Below are 25637 nucleotides of genomic sequence, written 5' to 3' on the forward strand. Positions count from 1 at the left end.
TTGTTCATTGAACAAATTGCAAAAGATTCACCAACACAGATGTCCAGAATATTGTGGAATTTTGCGATGAAAACAGACGACTTAATAGCTGGCCACCATGCTGTCCCAAAATGTCCTCTACATTCCGTGACGTCACGCGCAGGCGTCATCATACCGAGACGTTTTCAGTAGGATATTTCGCGCAGAATTTAAAATTGCACTTTAATAAGCTAACCCGGCCGTATTGGCATGTGTTGCAATGTTAAGATTTCATCATTGATATATAAACTATCAGACTGCGTGGTCGGTAGTAGTGGGTTTCAGTAGGACTTTAATTGCAACATTACCTGGAGGTAGTTTGGCTGGGGCGGCTCTCAGTGCTGCTGGAGTAATCGCCAAGTGCTGAAGTGCTTAGGATCGTCAACCGGGCGTGACGTCATGCACAACCCAGGTACCATAGTATGGCACCCTTGGATTTTACATGAATTGGTGTAAATTGGTGACTGTTAGTATTCGCTCAGTGCCAAAAACAGGACCAGATTCAGTACCCATCCCCAGGAACCCGCTTACATACCCCAAAAAATCAGTTTATTTATGCTGGCATATTTTGTAATGTTGTATAACTTTCTCATGACTGACAACAGCGTTTAGCGCTGGTCGATATATCGAGTTTGTAAGATATATCGATATATTTTTAAACAAGACATGAATTAAGACAATATCGTAATATTGATATAATTTTTTTCACGTTAAAATGACCAAACGCCGCTTATTTGTTGTGTTCCTTGTTCTACCCTACATGGGCTACTAAACCCCTCCCCTTCCTCCTTCCAAGAGAACATCCGTGATTGGTTGGTTGTTTACTATGATGAGTTACGATTGGCTAGGGACAGGCCAATCAGAGGCAAGATAGGGTGGGTCACCGAATCAGGAAGGGATTTTTTTTATTTTTTATCTGAGTTTGATCCGTGGCCCGGATTAGGCCTGCAAACAGGTTTTATCCGGACCACGGGGTGAGTTTGCTAAGTATAAAAATGAGCCGAAATTTTTGAATGAAAAACTGCTGTTCTAAATGTGTCCACTAGATGTCGCAAGAGCATTTCTTTGTATCTTTGTAGATGACGCTACACATGTAAAAAAAACAAACCCAAAAACACACATGATGTTAGTGCACCTGTCGAGGAAATGAGCAAACTACATAAATAACATCCTGTAATTTGGTTTTGATAAAAACATTTTTTATCTTGATACATTGAAAATTAACACCAATGAGTTGACTGATGAACATTATCACATAATTTATTCAGAAAGTATAAATAACGACAAATAAAGATAGAATACTATTAACCGTAACATGTAAGTGTAAAAAAAAAAAACATTATGATTTTTACATTATCAGAATGTGCTTGTTCTATTTTTCAACAAAGAAAAAAATCTGAAGTTGTCTTTATTTTGAAGTTATCGTGCCGTGATTTTACCAATCCGGCCCACTTGGGAGTAGATTTTTCTCCATGTGGCCCCCCATCTAAAATGAGTTTTGATACCCCTGATGTAGACACAATTTAGCTGGCTTACTTTGGCGAAAATGATCAATTATTTTTCACACAACTTTGTCTTGGGCAGCACGGTGGCAGAAGGGTTAGTGCGTCTGCCTCACAATACGAAGGTCCTGAGTAGTCGTGAGTTCAATCCCGGCCTCGGGATCTTTCTGTGTGGGGTTTGCATGTCCTCCCCGTGACTGCGTGGGTTCCCTTCGGGTACTCCGGCTTCCTCCCCCCTCCAAAGACATGCACCTGGGGATAGGTTGATTGGCAACACTAAATTGGCCCTAGTGTGTGGATGTGAGTGTGAATGTTGTCTGTCTATCTGTGTTGGCCCTGTGATGAGGTGGCGACTTGTCCAGGGTGTACCCCGCCTTCCGCCCGATTGTAGCTGAGATAGGCTCCAGCGCCCCCCGCGACCCCGAAAGGAATAAGCGGTAGAAAATGGATGGATGGATGGACAACTTTGTCTCACACTTGTTAGCTGGCTAGCGAGGTACAAGCTAACACTCTTACCGGCGGCTTGAGTCGGCATCCTCCCTCCAGGCGTGTCACGTCATGCCTCTGCTTTAACTGCTCGCGTGTCGCAGATGCACTGCCACAAAAACGAGGTCCGCTTTGCAAAATGAGCAAGGAATTGATGTTTTTAACAAGAATGAGAGAATATGTTCTCACACTTAACGACCCGCTCAGTGGCCTTGTGGTTAGAGTGTCCGCCCTGAGATCGGTAGGTCGTGAGTTCAAACCCCGGCCAAGTCATACCAAAGACTATAAAAATGGGACCCATTACCTCCCTGCTTGGCACTCAGCATCAAGGGTTGGAAAAAGGGGTTAAATCACCAAAATGAGCCCGGCCACCCCTGCTGCTCACTGCTCCCCTCACCCCCCAGGGGTTGAACAAGGGGATGGGTCAAATGCAGAGGTTAATTTCACCACACCGAGTGTGTGTGTGTGACAATCATTGGTACTTTAACTTACTTTAACTTACCGGTAACTTACTTCATCATTGGCAATGTTTTTGCGAGTGGCAGTGCGGCCCTGCTTCCGCCCGGAAAAACACAAGTGATGACCTCACAACTATTGCTGGCGACAAATTGTGTTGTTGACTAATTGTTGCATCCCTACTGACCAGAGATGTCCGATAATATCGGACAATAAATGCTTTAAAATGTAATATCGGAAATGATCGGTATTGGTTTCAAAAAGACGTAGGAAGAAGTACAGAGCGCCAATAAACCTTAAAGGCACTGCTTTTGCGTGCCGGCCCAATCGCATAATATCTACGGCTTTTCACACACACAAGTGAATGCAATTCATACTTGGTCAAGAGCCATACAGGTCACACTGAGGGTGGCTGTATAAACAACTTTAACACTGTTACAAATATGCGCCACACTGTGAACCCACACCAAACAAGAATGACAAACACATTTCGGGAGAACATCCGCACCGTAACACAACGTAAACACAACAGAACAAATACCCAGAACCCCTTGCAGCACTAACTCTTCCGGGACGCTACAATATACACCCCCCGCTACCAGCCAAACCCGCACCCCCCACCTCAACCACGCCCACCTCAACCTCCTCATGCTCTCTCAGGGAGAGCATGTCCCAAAGTCCAAGTTGCTGTTTTGATGCATGTTAAAAAAACAATAATGCACTTTGTGACTTCAATAATAAATATGGCAGTGCCATGTTGGCATTTTTTTCCATAACTTGAGTTGATTTATTTTGGAAAACCTTGTTACATTGTTTAATGCATCCAGCGGGGCATCACAACAAAACTCGGCATAATAATGTGTTAATTCCACGACTGTAAATATCGGTATCTGTTGACATCGGAATCGGTAATTAAGAGTTGGGGGATATCGGATATCGGCATAAATGCCATTATCTGACATCTCTACTACGATCAGTAGTCGATTGATCGGCACATCCCTAAAGCATTGCTTTATTGACCCGCAGTCAGTAACTGACAAAATATGTCCATTTTTTAAAAACATTTTGATTGTAAGCCATTGTCAGAAAGATTTGCGTTTGCATGAAAGCTTTATTGTCATTGTAGTCAATACAGTAGTAGTAGTAGTAGCCAGGGGCGCCAAAAAGGGGGGGTAAAGGAGACGGATTCTAGGGGCCCATGATGGAGGGGGGCCCAGAGAGGCCCCTTATGATGATGAAATTATAATACAGAAAAAATAATGACACTGTGTTGGGGGCCCTGTAAAGATTCTTTTCATGGGGCCCAAAATCCCTAGCGGCGCCCCTGGTAGTAGCCATTTTATTTCAGACCCAGGGGTATCCATATCACAGAAAAATAAACCATACAACAGTAAAACACAAATAAAACCACAGTAGATTTCCACCACAGCAATGTTATAAAAGTATAAAGTGTCATGAAAATGTAGGTAAACAATGTCAGTTGAAAAAATACCATTAATGCCCATTCTCGTCTCTTGCTACTCTGCGCCCTTTAGCCTGGCTGACTAAATAAGCGGGTCGCACCGTATTAAACAGTTAAGGGTGTATATGTCTTTGTGCCGCTTTGTTTGCCGTTGCTTAAATGCCAGTACACTTCCAATGAGAACACATTTTCTGGTACTTTTGCGTAAGGCCCTTGCATCCGACTCTTTACCCAGAACATCAACCCCACTATGACGCTGTTGGTGCACTCCAACCACAGTAGGTTCACTGCGACGTAGGCGGGTATCCAGAAGCCAAAAACCAAGCTGGCTGACGTTATTATGAGATAAGGCAGCCAGAACATAGCGAAGCCCAACGTTAGACTGAACCACAGCGGCGGTTTTGGTGTGGTGGTCTCTTTTAGACGAAACTCATCGGAAACTGTCGTCTGTAAGCCGTTGGTTGATATGAACAGGTCGCTCAACTGGTTCTCCTGAGCCTCCCTCGCATCGTACAACCTATCAGCTTCATGAATCCACTGGGGAATCCGATGGCAGAAAGGAAGCATCGAACAACTCAAAATCCCAAGGAGACCGAAAAGACAGTAGGCGACCAATGTTGTGTCCTGAACCTCGCACACCAGAACTCTTTTACCCGACGTGAGCCTCAGCTCCATGAGCTCCACATTCACAGCACTGTAGGAGTATACAACTGCAAAAATCCACAAGAGAAGCGTCACCGTCATGTTCTTGAAAACCTTATAGGAGGTTCTCCAAGTATCTTTGAAGAAATATTCTAGCAAACACAGGCCCGCCATAGGCAGCGGCAGTGTTCCATATGTGACCGATGCAAAAGCCAAGAGGTAGCAAGCGGAGATTTTGTCAGATCCAAGTAGCCACAGGGTGACGGTACAAAAGACCATCACCAGGTCAGCCAGGACAACGGTCAGGCTAAACATGCCCAGCAAGGATGTGCGTAGTCGGTGGTGGCTGTACAGCCACAGTGCCAAGACATCCAATCCAAACTTGGAGAGCACAATTAACGTGTACAACTTCATGTTGTCTCTGTGGCAGCCGGTGTTCTCATCCCAGTCCTCTAAGACAGCCATCATGGTGGACGGATGCTTTTGGCGGCTCTTAAGCAGTGCGTCAAGCTGCATCTCTGATGTCAGTTTAAGTAGCTTCAAGGGAGGTTGCTGAAGAAAAAACAAGACAGTATTATTATTCATGAAGCACACAATTCAGTTGGCTGCATCTGTACATTCTAAGGATGGACAATATGGCCTAAAATCTATATGATATTGTAAGGCTGGGCGATATGACTAAAAAATGTATCACGATATAAGTGTTTCATACCAGTCGATATCGATAATTATTGATTAAAAAAAAAAACTATTCTAAATAAAGACCAGGAGAAAAAAGGCTGAATAATACTTTTATTTTAAATATAACCTTTAACCTTTAGAACAAGGTCAGCATTATGAAAAACAGTCAAATAAATGAAAATAGTGGTCGATGTGCAAATATTGACATTAAATAAATGCTTAATCCAACAAAATGTGCAAAGTATTGTAATTAACAAATTAGTAGTGTACAACTCAGGCTTTAAAGCCATATTGGTAACAATATATGCAAATAAATAACAGTCACATTAATGGCTCGCATGAACGGCTTGGCTTGACCACATGTCGGAGGTTGTCGCAAAGTGCTTTGCTAACAGTATCTCCTTTTCCACGGATTCGTATCGGACTTAAAAAATCCAAAATACTGCCAAACTGGTGACGTGACGTTTCCTTTTTTATTTACAATTTCCTATCGTGCTGCCGCACTCATATTCCCGTTTCGTTTCACCTCTCGTCGTCAGCTAGCCGTTGTTGCTTTTTTTTTTTTTTTTTTTTTTTTTTTGTTAGCATTTCCCAGAATGCCGTGCGGTTCCAGCTCGGCCATTCTTCCTATTTTTTTCTAACAGAACTCAGTGAAATTATCGAACTTTCTATCGACCCCATTTTCTATTGATATTGATCACATGTCTATCGCGATATATATTGTTATTGTTTTATCGCCCAGCCCTATGATATTGCAGCCTCATATGATAGTGATATATATTCCACGATATAGGGATGTAACAATATTAAAATTTCATATCGTTGTTATTGTTACCAGAATTATCACAGTTATCATTATTAGGGCAGTATGTTCAAAAAGTACTTGTACACTAACTAGCATCTTTTTACCAAGTTATGTAAATAAATAGATAGACACACTGTTAGAAACCCTACTATTTTGCATGTTCTTTTGCTTTACTGGTAGTGTTTGTCATAGCATGTTATCTTTTTGAATGGCTAACTTTTATTGTTTTAAATATTGGTATTATTCTACTGTAGTACTTGATTGAGATTAGACTTAGACTTCCTTTTTATTATCATTCAAATTTGAACTTTACAGTACAGATAAGAACGACATTTCGTTGCATTAGCTCAAGGTAGTGCAATATAAAAAAGCAATAAGGTGCAAATATAAATAAATAGATTACTGTACAGATAAATATATTGCACTTTTGCACATGCATCCACGTTTATGGATGTATGTTATATTGTCTTTATATTGCAGCGAGTTAATCCATTTTTTGGGGGAATTGAGGGGATAATTATGATGCGTTCAAGAGTCTTACGGCCTGAGGGAAGAAGCTGTTACAGAACCTGGAGGTTCTGCTTCAGAGGCTGCGGAACCTCTTTCTAGAGTCCAGCAGTGAAAACAGTCCTTGGTGTGGGTGGTCGGCCTTTGACTTGACCGCTCCAGAACATTTACCTTGAACTGGTCTTTAAAGGGGAACATTATCACCAGACCTATGTAAGCGTCAATATATACCTTGATGTTGCAGAAAAAAGACCATATATTTTTTTAACCCGATTTTCGAACTCTAAATGGGTGAATTTTGGCGAATTAAACGCCTTTCTATTATTCGCTCTCGGAGCGACGTCACATCGGGAAGCAATCCGCCATTTTCTCAAACACATTACAAACACCGAGTCAAATCAGCTCTGTTATTTTCCGTTTTTTTCGACTGTTTTCCGTACCTTGGAGACATCATGCCTCGTCGGTGTGTTGTCGGAGGGTGTAACAACACGAACAGGGACGGATTCAAGTTGCACCAGTGGCCCAAAGATGCGAAAGTGGCAAGAAATTGGACGTTTGTTCCGCACACTTTACCGACGAAAGCTATGCTACGACAGAGATGGCAAGAATGTGTGGATATCCTGCGACACTCAAAGCAGATGCATTTCCAACTGGACTGGACGGATCAGCTTTCAGGAAAAGAGAGCGGATGAGGGTATGTCTACAGAATATATTAATTGATGAAAACTGGGCTGTCTGCACTCTCAAAGTGCATGTTGTTGCCAAATGTATGTCATATGCTGTAAACCTAGTTCATAGTTGTTAGTTTCCTTTAATGCCAAACAAACACATACCAATCGTTGGTTAGAAGGCGATCGCCGAATTCGTCCTCGCTTTCTCCCGTGTTGCTGGCTGTCGTGTCGTTTTCGTCGGTTTCGCTTGCATACGGTTCAAATCGATATGGCTCAATAGCTTCAGTTTCTTCTTCAATTTCGTTTTCGCTACCTGCCTCCACACTACAACCATCCATTTCAATACATGCGTAATCTGTTGAATCGCTTAAGCCGCTGAAATCCGAGTCTGAATCCGAGCTAATGTCGCTATACCTTGCTGTTCTAACCGCCATGTTTGTTTGTATTGGCATCACTGTGTGACGTCACAGGAAAATGGACGGGTGTATATAACGATGGTTAAAATCAGGCACTTTGAAGCTTTTTTTTAGGAATATTGCGTGATGAGTAAAATTTTGAAAAAAACTTCGAAAAATAAAATAAGCCACTTGGAACTGATTTTTAATGGTTTTAATCCTTCTGAAATTGTGATAATGTTCCCCTTTAAACCAATTCTCTGTATTCTCTGCTTAGGAATGTAACGACAAGCGGTAATAATGATAAATCTGGGGAAACTCCCGACAGTTAATTTTACCGTTTTCAATTAAATATGATCGAAAAAACGAGATTGATAAACTCATGGACTGAGTGGCCCCAGCTCGCTAATTTAAAATGTTTCCATATAGAAACATTATACCCCAACCTAACCTTTTATAAACACAATGTTGTTTGAGTAACTAGGATATTTAATTGTGCATATTGAACCGACAAGCTGTGGTCTCTCTTCGTAGGGTAACTGATATATACTGGAAGGAAAAGGGACATGGTGTTTTTACGGTACGTTCAGGGTCCGCTAAAAGGTGTAGGACACAATGTCCGCCAAAATAATGAATAAAAATAGAATTTAATTGCTGCGATGAGGTGGCGACTTGTCCAGGGTGTACGCCACCTTCCGCCCGATTGTAGCTGAGGTAGGCTCCAGCGACCCTGAAGGGACTAAGCGGTAGAAAATGGATGGATGGATAGATTTTAATTGTTCTGCACTTTTTATTTAAATAAATCTTAAAGTGATACCTTAAAAAACAAGATTTAAAACAATAAAGGCTTGGCCATTGAAACAGATAAAATGCTAAGACTGAAAAACTATCAGTAAACCATAAAAAACACAAAACATGCAAAATAGTGGGTTTTCTGTTATCTGTTTTTTGGTCAAAAGCTTTCAGTGTGTGTATAAGTACTTTTTAAGCGAATTCCTCAATACCGCGATAATAATAACCGTGATAATTTTGGTCACGATAGACGTGATATGAAATTATTGCATCCCTACACTGTTTTAAACCTTAAAAAATGGTCGAAAAACACTTCATTTCCCAGAGTGCTTTACTTTATCCAAATATACAAAATGATGACAATTGGTGTTTGATTTTAGTGTTGCAGTATTTTTAGTATTTAAGCCAAACCCTTACTGTGGCTCGGCGGTAAGAAATGATTCTGAGTTACAATGATTTAAATTCCACTTTTAGTTATTGTGTGTGTTGGAGCCAGTTCAATTCAAACTGATTAATTAAAAAACCTGTTGTGGAGTTGCCCTGTTTGTCTGGATGTCTGCTACTTTGGCAAACGTTTCACCTTACATGGGCGCTTATTTTCGATTACAAAGTAAATGCATGACACAAGAAACACTCCGTCTTTGACATTTAATGCGCACCTTGTGCAAATTCAGAGCGGAGTTACGATGCATACCATACAGCATACATGCAGCAGTCGATGTGTCGGGAACGTTGTCCCAACTTGTCTATAAGGGCTTTAGTTTGTTTACGAAGATCCTCACTCGTCCTTTATTTAACGGTAAACTTGACCAGTGTTCAAATAACATGGATACGAGCTCATCTCATCGAACTGAAAGCAGGCTTTGAAGATTGTGTATTAGGTGTGAGAGGTGTCACTCCTGTTTATTTTTGTTGGTCAAACTGTTGTACTTAACCACTAGGGCGCCTTGGAGAAGAACAAATCTTGTTGATTAGGCTTCATATTCATTAGCTAAACTGCTTTGAGTTTTATATTGACATCAAAAAGTAAACACCAGGGTTTTTTTGCATCACATGTCACAAAGGTATTACTTTAAAAACTATTCATGTGACACAGCATTTTGTTAATGTTTTACTGTGTATAGTTAATTCCTACACAACATATTTCTGCTCAAACTCTTAATGAATCTGTCCTGCTCCAGCATCTACATGTATATATAAATGTACATAACTTAAAAAAATAAATAATTAAAACAATATCAAAATGTGAAAATAGAGATAAAAACATAATGTAATGACAAAAATGACACTTTGATACTATTAATGAACAAAAAAAAACTAACGCTTGTCTTTAGATATATGGCTAACGTTTATCTATAGCAGTGGTTCTTCACCTTGTTGGAGGTACCGAACCCCACCAGTTTCATATGCGCATTCACCGAACCCTTCTTTAGTGAAAAATAAAATGTTTTCTTTTTTTCAAATTCAAGACAAAGTTATGTTTTTTTACTGGTGCTCAAAATGAACCATGCATGAACATCACCTTGTTCAAAGAACAAAACCAACACAGTGCATGAACTCACAACAAATTACACACCTGAAAACCAGTGTGACTTGTGCTGTTGCCATATCCGTAATACAATGATAGGGAGAAGTTTTTATTTACACGACTAGTCGGGTGTGTCTTGACCTCCGCGGCGGAGGCTCCACCGAACCCATGAGGGACTCACCGAACCCCGAGGGTTTGATCGAACCCAGGTTAAGAACCACTGATCTATAGCCTTTTTATTAGACACTACAAATTACATAATGGTATTATGTTCCCACCCCAACACTGCTTTACCTTACAACCAGTAATCATGATTTCAATTTTGATTAAAAAAAATAAATCTTAATTATTACTTTGGCCATAATTGGCAGCCCTAGATCTCATACATGAACAATGTTTTTTATCTATATGGACAAAAAGTGCAGTTACGACTTATGGCCATCCGGTGCCATCTTTCAAAATTCTTACATTGGTTTTTATTTTTGAATCTCTTAGGTCCATAAAGTGATATTGTGCACAATTTATTTATTATTTATTCTAGTTATTTATGTTATAATTTTTTCTCTTCCATTATACTTTGTTTAATGCTTTTGTTGCTTTCAAATGCACATTCAATTTCTACTTGAAGTCCATGAAACAGTGTTGTTATCTACAGTAATGTTTTTCCTACAAAGGAAATCATTTTGAATGTGTTGGGTTTTGTTTTTTTTAAATAAAACTTGGTTAAAAGATTTCAGTATAGATATTTTTTGAACATTTTGAGCACATTTAAAAATACCGTGATAATAATGATAACCGTGATCATTTTGGTCACAGTAACCGTGATAAGAAATGTTCATACCGTGACATCCCTACTGTGCATGTAATACAATTACAACAATAATAAAATAGCTCATGCAGCATTTGCGGTCCCGCTTCCACACTCTATAGTGGAACCGCAAGTCTGGCAAGTTTTCACACCATACTGTAGCGGACTTAACGACAGTACAGGACTTGACCTAAATGTGGCTGCTTAGTAGTTAATATTTTTCCATGTTGTCTTTACCTAAACCTTAAAGACCTCTTTGTAAATCCCATCAACCCTGCACGGACACACATAAGCAACCTGACTTTCCAGAATTCAGTCTTCCTTGTAACGGCTGACAAAGCGAGTATTATTGAGACAATGTGAAGAACTGGAAATGAAAACATTGCCCTAAAATATGTACCTCTTCCAGTCGTGCAGGTTTTTTTGTTGGCTTGCAAGTGTCCTACTTGTTGATTCTCAGGTATCCTTTTCAAGGTTGTGCTTGTCTGCTTGCTTTGTGAGCTATGTGACTGTTGTTGGATGTAATCCTCTTCTAAAATGCAAACACCTAAATGGGCCTGCCTTCTTTTTCTTTGTGGAGTACCACCTATCATATTAAATTACATATGTTCTCACATACAGTACTAGAATTTCAGTAGTCTATACCGATACCTATGAATTTAACGATTCTCGATACTTATTCAATACCACACTAAAAAAAATTTAATCCCGTATACTTTTAAATTCACTACTTTTATTGAAGTGTTTCTAACTGTCTGTGATATAAAATCAATGTGCTTCAATATCTTTTTGCACAGAGTTAACTTTTTAGTATCCGCTGACAAGAAAACGAACAGCAGTGGCTTTCAGCCTCCCAGTATATCAAAACAAACAAACAATAAATATGCTCATAGATAACAAAAGTCAACTCTTTTAGACTCTAAAAAGAACCGCAGTCATGTGGAGCTTTTAAGTATACAAAACAAACAATATTGTTTTTAATATTCTTTCAATATTTGCTTTTGAACACAGTCATCCCTTGATTCCTCCTCAAACCCCCACACAAGACTACCTCACAGGACTGTAAAATACAATATATAATACATCACAAACAACGTAAAATACATTTATCTGTATAGCAATTTGTATACATGGCCTTTGTTTTCGTATCTATTTATAGATGTACCGAAATTTTTTTAGGTAAAAATGGCTGCTATTTTTATCCTGCACAACACCAAAATGTACTATTTGTGAACATAAATAAAAGGCTGACTTGTTTAAAGACAGTCTTCCTATTACAATACACTTTATTTCAATCTGCCAGACAACATCATGTAAAAATATCACATAATAACTTTACAAAACATCTTTGACAAAGCATTTGTATGACGGTATTTCATTGTTTGGTGGTTAGACTGGATTTGAAGCGTAGCGCTGTGATTAAGAAGCCGAACGTGTGTATGGTATGATCAAAGTCGCTGATCAAAGTGACTTTAGACTTCCTCTCTACTGTCTTTTTTTCTGCTGAGCTTTTATTCCATCTTACTGAAGCAGTTCGAGTAACAATCTACATTTTTATGTTACCAGTGCACTCAACTGTAATGTAAACACGGACGTGAAGCTCCTCCTCTCTACAAGCGTCAAAGCGGGCCAGTAGCGCTCGCTCCAATGATGATGAAATAATCTTGTCTTGTCCTGACAACGACTTGTCATGGCTTTGGACCCGAGACTTCTATAATGTCCCGCTTTCTTAGTGCATTTCTGCTCGCTATTTTGTCCGCTTGTGGCGCCACACCAACTGGACGGCATTATCGTATTTTTCTGAGTATAAGTCGCATCGGAGTATAAGTCGCACCGGCCGAAAATGCATAATAAAGAAGGAAAAAAACATATAAGTCGCATTTTTTGGGGACATTTATTTGATAAAACCCAACACAAAGAATAGACATTTGAAAGGCAATTTAAAATAAATAAAGAATAGTGAACAACAGGCTGAATATAAGTGTACGTTATATGACTCATAAATAACCAAACTAATAACGTGCCTGGTATGTTAACATAACATATTATGGTAAGAGTCATTCAAATAACTATAACATATAGAACATGCTATACGTTTACCAAACAATCTGTCACTCCTAATCGCTAAATCCCATGAAATCTTATACGTCTAGTCCAGGGGTCGGCAACCTTTACCAGTCAAAGAGCCATTTTGACCGGTTTCGCAAATTATTGATAACAATGGGAGCCGCAAAATTTTTTCGAAACTTTAAATTAATTAACACTGTATACAAAGTTTTTTTTAACTTTGTGCTATGTATAAACCAGGGGTTTCAGACACGCTGCCCACACCTTTATATGGAATTTGAAAGCTGGTGCGGCACGCGGGTATTAAATGAATGGCTCTTGTCAGCGCCATGCGTGCCGTGATGGTACAGCATATAGCACCCACTACAACAAGCGTGCCTGATTAGCCACACGTTGTATGGTGTTTCCGCTTGCTCACGTACGTGACAGCAAGGCATACTTGGTCAACAACCACACAGGTTACACTGACGGTGGCGGTATAAAAAAAACTATAACACTCTTACTAATAATGCGCCACACTGTGAACCCACACCAAACAAGAATGACAAACACATTTCGGGAGAACATCTGCACAGTAACACAACATAAACACAACAGGACAAATACCCAGAATCCCATGCAGCCCTAACTCTTACGGGATACATTATACACCCCCGCTACCAAACCCCGCCCACCTCAACCGCTGCACAGAGAGGGGGGGGGGGTTGATGTGTGAGGGAGCAGGGTTGGGGTGGGGGCGGGGTTTGGTGGTAGCAGGGGTGTATAATGTAGCCCGGAAGAGTCAGGGCTGCATGGGATTTTGGGTGTTTGTTCTGTTGTGTTTATGTTGTGTTAAGGTGCAGATGTTCTCCCGAAATGTGTTTGTCATTCTTGTTTGGTTTTGGTTCAAAGTGTGGCGCATTATTAGTAAGAGTGTTAAAGTTGTTTTATATGGTCACCGTCAGTGTAACCTGTGTGGCTGTTGACCAAGTATGCCTTGCTGTCACGTACGTGTGCAAGCAGAAGATGTATAATGTATAACAAGTATTGGGCTGGCACGCTGTTAATACAGATTGTAGAGAGCGCCTAATGTTGTACCATCATGGCACGCCCTTATTATAGCTGTAAGGGTGAAAATCGGTTAATATTAATCCCGGGAGTTTTCAACGAGAGGCACTGAAATCCGGAAGTCTCACGGGAAAATTGGGGGGTTCAGCAAGTAAGCTGCTGAGCCACATCAGAGTGATCAAAGAGCCGCATGCGGCTCCGGAGCCGCGGGTTGCCGACCCCTGGTCTAGTCTCTTACGTGAATGAGCTAAATAATATTATTTGATATTTTACGGTAATGTGTTAATAATTTCACACATAAGTCGCTCCCGAGTATAAGTCGCACCCCCGGCCAAACTCTGAAAAAAACTACGACTTATAGTCCGAAAAATACGGTACATTTCTTCAAGGTACGGAACGGGCCGAGGGTCAAAAATCAGTCAGGACGTTTACCGCGCGTTAAAAAAATTATCGCGCGTTAAAGGAACTTTTAGTCAACGTGTTGCCGCTTTAACTATGACAGCCCTATTTATTTTATTTCTAAAGCTTTTAAAGAAACATTTACAAATATGCCTCAATATCAACATGAACCTCAAGTCAGCGAACATAGGCTGTAAATTTTCTAATAAAAATCTTGAAAATGCATGTAAGGGGAACTGTCCTTTTATCGGAGTTTGGTCAATCATTCACAATCTTTATGTGAGACAAGCACACATATGTTTTTTGCATTCTAACTCATACATGAATGCTAGCAAAAGTCGGCTAACAACGAAGCCAATGCGATTTGCTTTATTTCACCTACAAACCGTTCTAAAAAACCTCCAAAACCTCCACCAACGTTTTATATACACGATGTAAGTGTATATGTATAGTAGTAACCGGCATATTCATAATAACATGTAAAATGTAGGTATTTTGGTTGGTTTAAGCATATGGTGGTGCATTCATTTCACAGACGCATCACAAGGTTCGCTATTGCCTTCATCATCCACTAATTGTCAGGTTCAAACACTGATGACATCTATTAAACAGACAAAGAAGCAAGGAATCAAACAGAGACAGAATTCAATTTGGCTCAATTGAGGAGAAACGTCTGGGCTGTACCCTTGAACAGTGTCCCACCACGCTCTGACGAAAGATTGTACGCCTCCTCTTTTATTTGGACTTTCCCTGATAGATAGATAGATTGTACTTTATTGATTCCTTCAGGAGAGTTCAGATTACATGGCAACAGCTGTTTCTAAAGGAAGGGGGTCGTAAACAGCCGCTGCCTTTGGTCACAAAACAGTTCAAAGAAAAGGTGCCTGGAGGGGAGTCAGGTCCTTTGTAGATCTCGGGTCAAGACAAAATCTTTCTGTGGATTACAATACATCAAAGAAACCGACACCTTCATGTCGCTTCCCATCCTACACAGTGGAGTTTTACAATCCTTTTGCTTGGTAGGATCAAAGACAGCTTTTGTCCTCTTGCCGGGAACTCATGTCAACACAAAGTTTTGTGATAACTTAGATAAAATTATTCTGACACTAATCATAAAGGACTTAATGAGAGCTAACGACCACTACTTTGGGACAACTGATGATCCAGAACCTTATATATTTCAGCCGGAATATAAGGAGGATGTGGCAGTCCGCTCCCTGTATGCTCAGTGTCAGAGCTTGGTCCGCATTGCCGGCAGTAAGTCGGACACGTTTCCAGTGAGGGTTGGACTTCGCCAAGGCTGCCCTTTGTCACCGATTCTGTTCATAACTTTTATGGACAGAATTTCTAGGCGCAGTCAAGGCGTTGAGGGGATCCGGTTTGGTGGCTGCAGGATTAGGTCTCTGCTTTTTGCAGATGATGTGGTCCTGATGGCTTCATCTGGCCAGGATCTTCAGCTCTCACTGGATCGGTTCGCAGCCGAGTGTGAAGCGACTGGGATGAGAATCAGCACCTCCAAGTCCGAGTCCATGGTTCTCGCCCGGAAAAGGGTGGAGTGCCATCTCCGGGTTGGGGAGGAGATCTTGCCCCAAGTGGAGGAGTTCAAGTACCTCGGAGTCTTGTTCACGAGTGAGGGAAGAGTGGATCGTGAGATCGACAGGCGGATCGGTGCGGCGTCTTCAGTAATGCGGACGCTGTATCGATCCGTTGTGGTGAAGAAGGAGCTGAGTCGGAAGGCAAAGCTCTCAATTTACCGGTCGATCTACGTTCCCATCCTCACCTATGGTCATGAGCTTTGGGTTGTGACCGAAAGGACAAGATCACGGGTACAAGCGGCCGAAATGAGTTTCCTCCGCCGGGTGGCGGGGCTCTCCCTTAGACATAGGGTGAGAAGCTCTGCCATCCGGGGGGAGCTCAAAGTAAAGCTGCTGCTCCTCCACATCGAGAGGAGCCAGATGAGGTGGTTCTGGCATCTGGTCAGGATGCCACCCAACCGGTAGGAGGCTGCGGGGAAGACCCAGAACACGTTGGGAAGACTATGTCTCCCGGCTGGCCTGGGAACGCCTCGGGGTCCCACAGGAAGAGCTGGACGAAGTGGCTGGGGAGAGGGAAGGATGATGGATGGATGGATGGATGGATATAAGGAGGATGAGCTACAAGCTTTAGAAGCTGAGTGATAAGAAGATCCAGCAAGTAGCACTTTTGCTAAGTGCTAAACCATAAATGTAAAATACGAACATAATAAAATGATCACTTACCGTAGAACGTCTACTCTCACTGGGATGCCAAATGAGTCCAAATCCTCACGTAGGTTTAAAAAAAAAAAGTGCCCGCAAACGAGCATATTTTCGTGTCTTAACCGCAATCTATGGGTGTAAGTTGAATGTCAAAGTTGACCAACTTCTTGGTTTATGGCCACAACTTTCTACTATGCAAGTGAAAGGCATGATTTATAATCGAGAATGAACTTTTACCAACTCGAAGGCAATGAAGCAGATCACCGGCTCAGATGTCTGCACAAACTAGTTAACGCTCAGTGATCACGGCGCAGCTAAAAGTAGTTTCTTGGCGTCATCGCTTATCATAAGAATTTCGATTGTACTTGGTTAATAAGTCACGACATGTACGGTAAATGGATTATTGTCACCGTCTTTAGAGGGCTTTATGGCCGCAAAAGATGACTCCTATTAGCTGCGTTGTTAGCCACCTTGTACTTGCCGTGTTTTATAAATTAGGATGCATAAAAAAAGAAATACATGTGTTCTTGTCTCACACAGGGATTGTGAATGATAGGCAAAAATGCCTTTTGAATTAGAATGATTTTTTTATTGATTATTTCTATGCTAAAGATGGTCTTGTCCTGGCTTGATATGTTTGCTCTCTGGCTTTATTTTCTCTTTTTGTAAACATTAACACATGTACCTCAAGGTCCAAAGAGATTAAAAAGGGGTGTGTCTTTTGCAGTTTGCAAAGCGTCAATCTCGTTCAGCAGACCAGGTTTCCATGACAACAGTCTTGCAGGAAATGTTAAAGTACTCCAGTATACACGCGAGGCCAGCATTTTGCACTTGTGACAGGCCAAAGAAAAGCACTGGTATAGACCAGTGGTTCTCAAATGGGGGTACGCGTAACCCCTGGGGGTACTTGAAGGTATGCCAAGGGGTACGTGAGATTTTTTTTAAATATTCTAAAAATAGCAACAATTCAAAAATCCTTTATAAATATATTTATTGAATAATACTTCAACAAAATATGAATGTAAGTTCATAAACTCAGTGAAGCACAAGCTCAGGTTTCTCACTAAAATGTCTGTGAAAAGAAATGCAACAATGCAATATTCAGTGTTGACAGCTGGATTTTTTGTGGACATGTTCCATAAATATTGATGTTAAAGATTTTTTTTTTTTTTTGTGAAGAAATGTTTAGAATTAAGTTCATGAATCCAGATGGATCTCTATTACAATCCCCAAAGAGGGCACTTTAAGTTGATGATTACTTCTATGTGTAGAAATCTTTATTTATAATTGAATCACTTGTTTATTTTTCAACAAGTTTTTAGTTATTTGTATATCTTTTTTTCCAAATAGTTCAAGAAAGACCACTACGAATGAGCAATATTTTGCACTGTTATACAATTTAATAAATCAGAAACTGATGACATAGTGCTGTATTTTACTTCTTTATCTCTTTTTTTCCAACCAAAAATGCTTTGCTCTGATTGGGGGTACTTGAATTAAAAAAATGTTCACAGGGGGTACATCACTGAAGAAAGGTTGAGAACCACTGGTCTCGACAATGAAGCCGCCTAAAGGACATTATACTGTTTTACCTGCTCAGAGCCAAAAAACTATTGTGAGCTAAATTACCAGTAATCAGAAAATTTATAATGTTTTTTTTACAAGTCGATGCCCTTGATAAATACCAGCCTAGTAACAGCAGAAGCAAGCAGCTTCCTCTTGTGTCACATTTGTTGTTGTCGGTTGCGAGGTATTTATGACTGTAATGATTAACAGAGACTTCATGATGCCGTGATGAACATATTCATACGCCTGTTTGTTTGGATTTAGACGCTTTTTTTTTTTACCAAGCAAAGTTAATTATTATATTTGCAGGGTCAAACTGTCACTAACGGAAAGCCTTTATTTCCTCCGCAGGCGATGTTTTAAGTAACTTCCCTAGCTGTCACACAAGTGTAAAAAGAAAATACCTCATAAAAACAATACATTGTGCTATTTTGATGACACAGATGCTTTGCCAACAAAAGTAAAACCATTATGTTCGTCTTGTTTTGTTATTTTAGTAAGCTTATTGTCACCATGGCCATGTTGTACTGAGCAGCAAGGACAGAGGCCACTTAATAATGGATCTCACTCCCTTGTCTTAAATAAAGACATTTAAAGGCCTACTGAAATGCGATTTTTTTATTTAAACGGGGATAGCAGGTCCATTCTATGTGTCATATTTGATCATTTCGCGATTTTGCCATATTTTTGCTGAAAGGATTTAGTAGAGAACATCGACGATAAATTCGCAACTTTTGGTCGCTGATAAAAAAGCCTTGCCTGTACCGGAAGTAGCAGACAAGTAGTGTGACGTCACAGGTTGTGGAGCTCCTCACATCTGCACATTGTTTACAATCATGGCCACCAGCAGCGAGAGCGATTCGGACCGAGAAAGCGACGATTTCCCCATTAATTTGAGCGAGGATGAAAGATTTGTGGATGAGGAAAGTGAGAGTGAAGGACTAGAGGGCAGTGGGAGCGATTCAGATAGGGAAGATGCTGTGAGAGGCGGGTGGGACCTGATATTCAGCTGGGAATGACTAAAACAGTAAATAAACACAAGACATATATATACTCTATTAGCCACAACACAACCAGGCTTATATTTAATATGCCACAAATTAATCCCGCATAACAAACACCTCTGACCCTCCCGTCCATATAACCCGCCAATACAACTCAAACACCTGCACAAAACACTCAATCCCACAGCCCAAAGTACCGTTCACCTCCCCAAAGTTCATACAGCACATATATTTCCCCAAAGTCCCCAAAGTTACGTACGTGACATGCACATAGCGGCACGCAAGTACGGGCAAGCGATCAAATGTTTGGAAGCCGCAGCTGCATGCGTACTCACGGTACCGTGTCTGCGCATCCAACTCAAAGTCCTCCTGGTAAGAGTCTCTGTTGTCCCAGTTCTCCACAGGCCAATGGTAAAGCTTGACTGTCATCTTCCGAGAATGTAAACAATGAAACACCGGCTGTGTTTGTGTTGCTGCAGTCGGCCGCAATACACCGCTTACCTCCTACAGCTTTCTTCTTTGCTGTCTCCATTGTTCATTGAACAAATTGCAAAAGATTCACCAACACAGATGTCCAGAATACTGTGGAATTTTGCGATGAAAACAGACGACCTAATAGCTGGCCACCATGCTGTCCCAAAATGTCCTCCACAATCCGTGACGTCACGCGCTGACGTCATCATACCGAGACGTTTTCAGCAGGATATTTTGCGCGAAATTTAAAATTACACTTTAGTAAGCTAACCCGGCCGTATTGGCATGTGTTGCAATGTTAAGATTTCATCATTGATATATAAACTATCAGACTGCGTGGTCGGTAGTAGTGGGTTTCAGTAGGCCTTTAAAAATGTGTTTTAGCGCACCTATGGTCAATTTGTTTTGAATATCTCATCAACTGTTTGCCTTTTGTCCGCTATGTTTCAGGATGTGGGGCGGATGAAGATTGAACTTTTTGCTGATGTTGTCCCAAAAACGGCAGAGAATTTCCGGTTTGTCATGTTATTGTTTGTTAACAATCTGTTTATTTCCGTTTCATACAAAAAAGTCCTTATGTTTATGTGTAATGGAGTGTGTTTTGGTCCCACATGTTTCCCACACAAGCAAACGGTCTTATTCCTGCATTTGTTGTCTTTTTTAGCAATTACTTTCTTCAGCTGTCTGATTGGCTAAAATGGGGTTACACCACCACATTAGGGTTATGCGATGTAGACCAAATTTGAGAGTTTTTAATTCTATCGTGATATTGTGATAATGCATGTTGATGACACATTCTAGCTGTGTCCCACATCCTTGCGAGTGAACAAGCGGCTAATGTCCCTCCACAGGGCAGCTTCTAAACCAGGGGTCCATAAACTTTTTGACTCGGGGGCAACATTCCCCCTAAGGTTTTATTGTGCACTGCTCATGCGCTTTTCTGCACACAGCAAATAAAGTAATGTTCGTTAACACTGTTCAAATATTTTCGAGACGCTTTAAGTACAGGAATTCCATTAATCACTTTATTGAACAAAACTGTTGTCATCCGTAACCTCACCAAAAACATTAGGGAAAAACTTCTAACAAAACAGATAATTTTTTGCCGTAAAACAAACTTTGTCATCTGTCATATCAACAGCAGCCGCTCGCTCTTTCTCACCTGCAGCAACGCACACGCTCATGGCACTTCGCCGCTGATGTGTTTATGGCCACACAAAAAGTCGGACAACTCCAACACCACACATAAAGTGTAAATTCCAGGTCGTTACACTATGACTCCCCAGATGTGTGCTTATTCTACTATCATTTATTAAGAATGTTAATTTATGGATATTAATCAAGAAATGCTCATAAAAAAATATATATTTTACAGACAGAAAGTTACAGGGATGCACACTTTATCCCATGCTTACATCTCATTGTGCAACATGTTTTAAAGCAGGGGTGTCAAACTGAAATACAGAGTGGGCCAAAATTTAAAACTGAACAAAGCCGCGGGCCAAGGTTGAACAAATTAACCTTTTGATAGGGACCCAAACAAGTTTTGCATTGAATAGTGAACCTACTCAGTGGCCTAGTGGTTAGAGTGTCCGCCCTGAGATCGGTAGGTTGTGAGTTCAAATCCCGGCCGAGTCATACCAAAGACTATAAAAATGGGACCCATTACCTCCCTGCTTGGCACTCAGCATCAAGGGTTGGAATTGGGGGTTAAATCACCAAAAATGATTCCCGGGCGCGGCCACCGCTGCTGCCCACTGCTCCCCTCACCTCCCAGGGGCTGATCAAGGGTGATGGGTCAAATGCAGAGAATAATCTCGTCACACCTAGTGTGTGTGTGACAATCATTGGTACTTTAACTTTAACTTTAACTTTAACAAGCAAGGCTTATATAACGTTATAGTGACATGCAAAATCGAGTTTCAAATAATAATAATACAAATTAAAAAATATCAATGGCATATCAAATACAATTTAAGTAAAAATTGAATGTCTCTTTTCTATTTGCAGCCTTCTGAGGTAAATATCAACATTAACTTTTTCCACAGGCTAATAAATTTGAAAATAAAATAATGAATAAACCAACCATTCAGGACTTTAAACTGCTCAGTTTGCAACACACTGATCTAATCTGATGTGCCCAAGCCAGATACCTGCCATCTTTTCTTGGATGCTAGTTCATTAATGTCGGGGCTCAGGCTTTGAGCAGAAGCAACCCTCATTATCGAATGAAGTTGTTCAGCAGTCATAATATCTTTTATTCCACAGTCTTGGGGGCGTGCCTTACAGGCACTGCTTCTAACGTCCTCTACGAGCTGACGTCACATCCGCTTTTCATCCTTTCTAACAACGTGCCGGCCCAGTCACAAGATATGAGCGGCTCCTGTATGCACACACACGTAAATGCAACGCATACTTCATCAACAGCGATACAGTTTACACTGAGAGTGACCCTATAAGCAACTTTAACATTGTTAGAAATATACGCCACACTCTGAATCCACACCAAACAAGAATGACAAACACATTTCGGGAGAACATCCGCACCGTAACACAACATAAACACAACAGAACAAACACCCAGAACCCTTTGCAGCACTAGGTGTTGTGCCGAATAATGCACCCCCGGCGTAGAACGCACCCCCTGACGGGAATGTTATATCAACTAAAGCCATTTAAAAAAAGGTATTTAATAAGAAGCCAAAAGTGCAAAAACAATAGTGTTCGTGTTGGAGGAGTTGTGAATGAATGAAATATGAAATCCGTGCTGCAGTCGCTGCTGGGCCACAACATTAGGTACACCTGCAGACTGCAGCACGGATTTCATATTTCATTCATTCACAACTCCTCCAACACGAACATTATTGTTTTTGCACTTTTGGCTGCTTATTAAATAACTTTTTCAAATAGATTCAATCTTGCACGTGGAAACTTTAAGTGTGGGCTTTAGTTGATACAACACTCTCGTCAGGGGGTGCATTCTACGGCACAACCCCCCACCCCACCCACCCCCCACCCCACACACACACACACACACACACACACACACACACACACACACACACACACACACACACTTAGTAGCGTCCCGGAAGAGTTAGTGCAGCAAAGGGTTCTGGGTATTTCTTCTGTTGTGTTACTGTGCGGATGTTCTCCCAAAATGTGTTTGTCATTCTTGTTTGGTGTGGATTCACAGTGTGGCGTATATTTCTAACAATGTTAAAGTTTTTTTTATACTGGCACCCTCAGTGTAACCTGTATCGCTGAAGATCAAGTATGCGTTGCATTCACTTCTGTGTGCGTGCTATAGCCGCACATATTACGTAACTGGGCCAGCAGTTGTTGGACTGGACTAAAAGGGGCCGTTACAATTCTCGGGAGGGGCACTGAAATGTGGGAGTCTCCCGAGAGGATTGGCAAGTATGAGAATTAGCGGGCCAGCTCTAGTGTTAATTTGATATCGCCTCATGGGCCAAGTGAAATTACACGGCGGGCCAAATTTGGCCCGCAGGCCAGAGTTTGACACCTATGTTTTAAAGGGAACTAAATGTGATCTCTGAAAGAGGTACAAATTATTTGCGAAGCAGGACCCCTACCCGGTCAAATAAATACTAGTACAAACCCCGTTTCCATATGAGTTGGGAAATTGTGTTAGATGTAAATATACGGTAAACGGAATACAATGATTTGCAAATCCTTTTCAACCCATATTCAATTGAATGCACTACAAAGACAAGATATTTGATGTTCAAACTCATAAACTTTATTTTTTTTTTGCAAATAATAATTAACTTAGAATATCATGGCTGCAACACGTGCCAAAGTAGTTGGGAAAGGGCATGTTCACCACTGTGTTACAGCACCTTTTCTTTTAACAACACTCAGTAAACGATTGGGAACTGAGGAGACTAATTGTTGAAGCTTTGAAAGTGGAATTCTTTCCCATTCTTGTTTTATGTAGAGCTTCAGTCGTTCAACAGTCCGGGGTCTCCGCTGTCGTATTTTACGCTTCATAATGCGCCACACATTTTCGATGGGAGACAGGTCTGGACTGCAGGCGGGCCAGGAAAGTACCTGCACTCTTTTTTTATGAAGCCACGCTGTTGTAACACGTGCTGAATGTGGCTTGGCATTGTCTTGCTGAAATAAACAGGGGCGTCCATGAAAAAGACGGCGCTTAGATGGCAGCATATGTTGTTTCAAAACCTGTATGTACCTTTCAACATTAATGGTGCCTTCACAGATGTGTAAGTTACCCATGCCTTGGGCACTAATGCACCCGCATACCATCACAGATGCTGGCTTTTGAACTTTGCGTCAATAACAGTCTGAATGGTTCGCTTCCCCTTTGGTCCGGATGACACGATGTCGAATATTTCCAAAAACAATTTGAAATGTGGACTCGTCAGACCACAGAACACTTTTCCACTTTGCATCAGTCCATCTTAGATGATCTCGGGCCCAGAGAAGCCGGCAGCGTTTCTGGATGTTGTTGATAAATGGCTTTCGCTTTGCATAGTAGAGCTTTGACTTGCACTTACAGATGTAGCGACAAACTGTATTTAGTGACAGTGGTTTTCTGAAGTGTTCATGTGGTGATATCCTTTAGAGATTCATGTCGGTTTTTGATACAGTGCCGTCTGAGGGATCGAAGGTCACGGTCATTCAATGTTGGTTACCGGCCATGCCGCTTACGTGGAGTGATTTCTCCAGATTCTCTGAACCTTTTGATGATATAATTGACCGTAGATTTTAAAATCCCTAAATTTCTTGCAATTGCACTTTGAGAAACGTTGTTCTTAAACTGTTTGACTATTTGCTCACGCAGTTGTGGACAAAGGGGTGTACCTCGCCCCATCCTTTCTTGTGAAAGACTGAACATTTTCTGGGAAGCTGTTTTTATACCCATCATGGCACCCACCTGTTCCCAATTAGCCTGCACACCTGTGAGATGTTCCAAATAAGAGCATTCCTCAACTTTATCAGTATTTATTGCCACCTTTCCCAACTTCTTTGTCACATGTTGCTGGCATCAAATTCTAAAGTTAATGATTATTTGCAAAAAAAAAAATGTTTATCAGTTTGAACATCAAATATGTTGTCTTTGTAGCATATTCAACTGAATATGGGTTGAAAATGATTTGCAAATCATTGTATTCAGTTTATATTTACGTCCAACACGATTTCCCAACTCATATGGAAACAGGGTTTGTAGTCTGAGACTACGTTTACACTGCAGGCCAAAATGTTAACCGGGAGGAAGTCGCTGCTACTACTACAAAATAAAATAAAAGTCGCTTAAATAGTAATGTCAGGTCTTGTTCACGAGTGAGGGAAGAGTGGATCATGAGATCGACAGGTGAATCGGTGCGGCGTCTTCAGTAATGCAGATGCTGTATCGATCCGTTGTGGGAAAGAAGGAGCTGAGCCGTAAGGCAAAGCTCTTAATTTACCTGTCGATCTACGTTCCCATCTTCACCTAGACTCAAACATGTCGAAGTGTGGAGAGAGTGTTTTGCACATTACCCATCTTGCCATGTAGTGGATTTAAATGGGTGTAATTTTGATGTGTGTGTGGTGCGTAGACATTTTTTATATTGTCCACATAATTCAGTGGGCAAGTTGTGTTTTGGTTTTTGATTAATCAGACAAAGGGTGCGAAAGACTCTGATTGATACCTATATATTGATTCGATGCACTTTCTTTGTTGTGTAGTACTGATGGTCAATAGCTTACAGTTCTGAGCTTTTTCTTCAAAGGGCTGGATATTTCAGTAGTTCAAATATATTGTCAACAAGTACCGTCTTTGAAACATTCCGCAGGCGGGCTGTGGTTTGGGGACCCCTGTTTTAAATCACTAATCCATGGCAGCAATTAAACTTTCTTACGTTACCACTGAAGGACTGAAGGACGAGGAATAGCTTAACATGCTACACTACAAATCGTAGGAAGGTATAAAAAAAAAAAGCATTGCTAATTGCTAAGCTAGAGAGAGCTCTTAAATGTAAACCAGGGTGGGCGGATCAATACAAATATTAACAGTAATGATACCAAGCATAGTATCAGTATATATGGTCAATACTACAGTGT

General features: G+C 40.9%; 2 protein-coding genes across 4 annotated transcripts in view; one reads left to right on the forward strand and one right to left on the reverse strand.

The window, feature by feature from the left end:
* Nucleotides 1–25637, forward strand: part of ppih (peptidylprolyl isomerase H (cyclophilin H)) — a 48747-nt gene that overhangs the window by 3970 nt on the left and 19140 nt on the right. For both annotated transcript variants that reach the window (XM_061975570.1, XM_061975562.1), the window contains exon 2: nucleotides 19998–20062. In XM_061975570.1, coding sequence (XP_061831554.1) covers nucleotides 19998–20062 — 65 coding nt within the window. The remainder of the gene's footprint in view (nucleotides 1–19997; nucleotides 20063–25637) is intronic.
* LOC133612894 (uncharacterized) lies at nucleotides 3287–16803 on the reverse strand. 2 transcript variants are annotated; one of them, XM_061970496.1, is made up of 2 exons: nucleotides 16525–16803; nucleotides 3287–5118 (listed from the first exon to the last, which is right to left on the reverse strand). In XM_061970496.1, exon 2 carries the CDS (start codon nucleotides 5080–5082, stop codon nucleotides 4030–4032), a length of 1053 nt encoding a protein of 350 aa, XP_061826480.1. In that variant the 5' UTR covers nucleotides 5083–5118; nucleotides 16525–16803; the 3' UTR covers nucleotides 3287–4029. The 2 variants fall into 2 exon arrangements, with proteins under 2 accessions (XP_061826480.1, XP_061826479.1); XM_061970495.1 differs by lacking the exon at nucleotides 16525–16803 and adding an exon at nucleotides 11154–11281 and having other exon boundaries at nucleotides 3288–5118.

The sequence above is a fragment of the Nerophis lumbriciformis genome, linkage group LG01 (assembly GCF_033978685.3).
Source record: "Nerophis lumbriciformis linkage group LG01, RoL_Nlum_v2.1, whole genome shotgun sequence".
NCBI classification, from domain to species: domain Eukaryota; kingdom Metazoa; phylum Chordata; class Actinopteri; order Syngnathiformes; family Syngnathidae; genus Nerophis; species Nerophis lumbriciformis.

Coding starts and splice junctions, on each gene's coding strand:
- LOC133612894 (XM_061970496.1), bottom strand. CDS start 5,082: ATGCAGCTTGACGCACTGCTTAAGAGCCGCCAAAAGCATCCGTCCACC.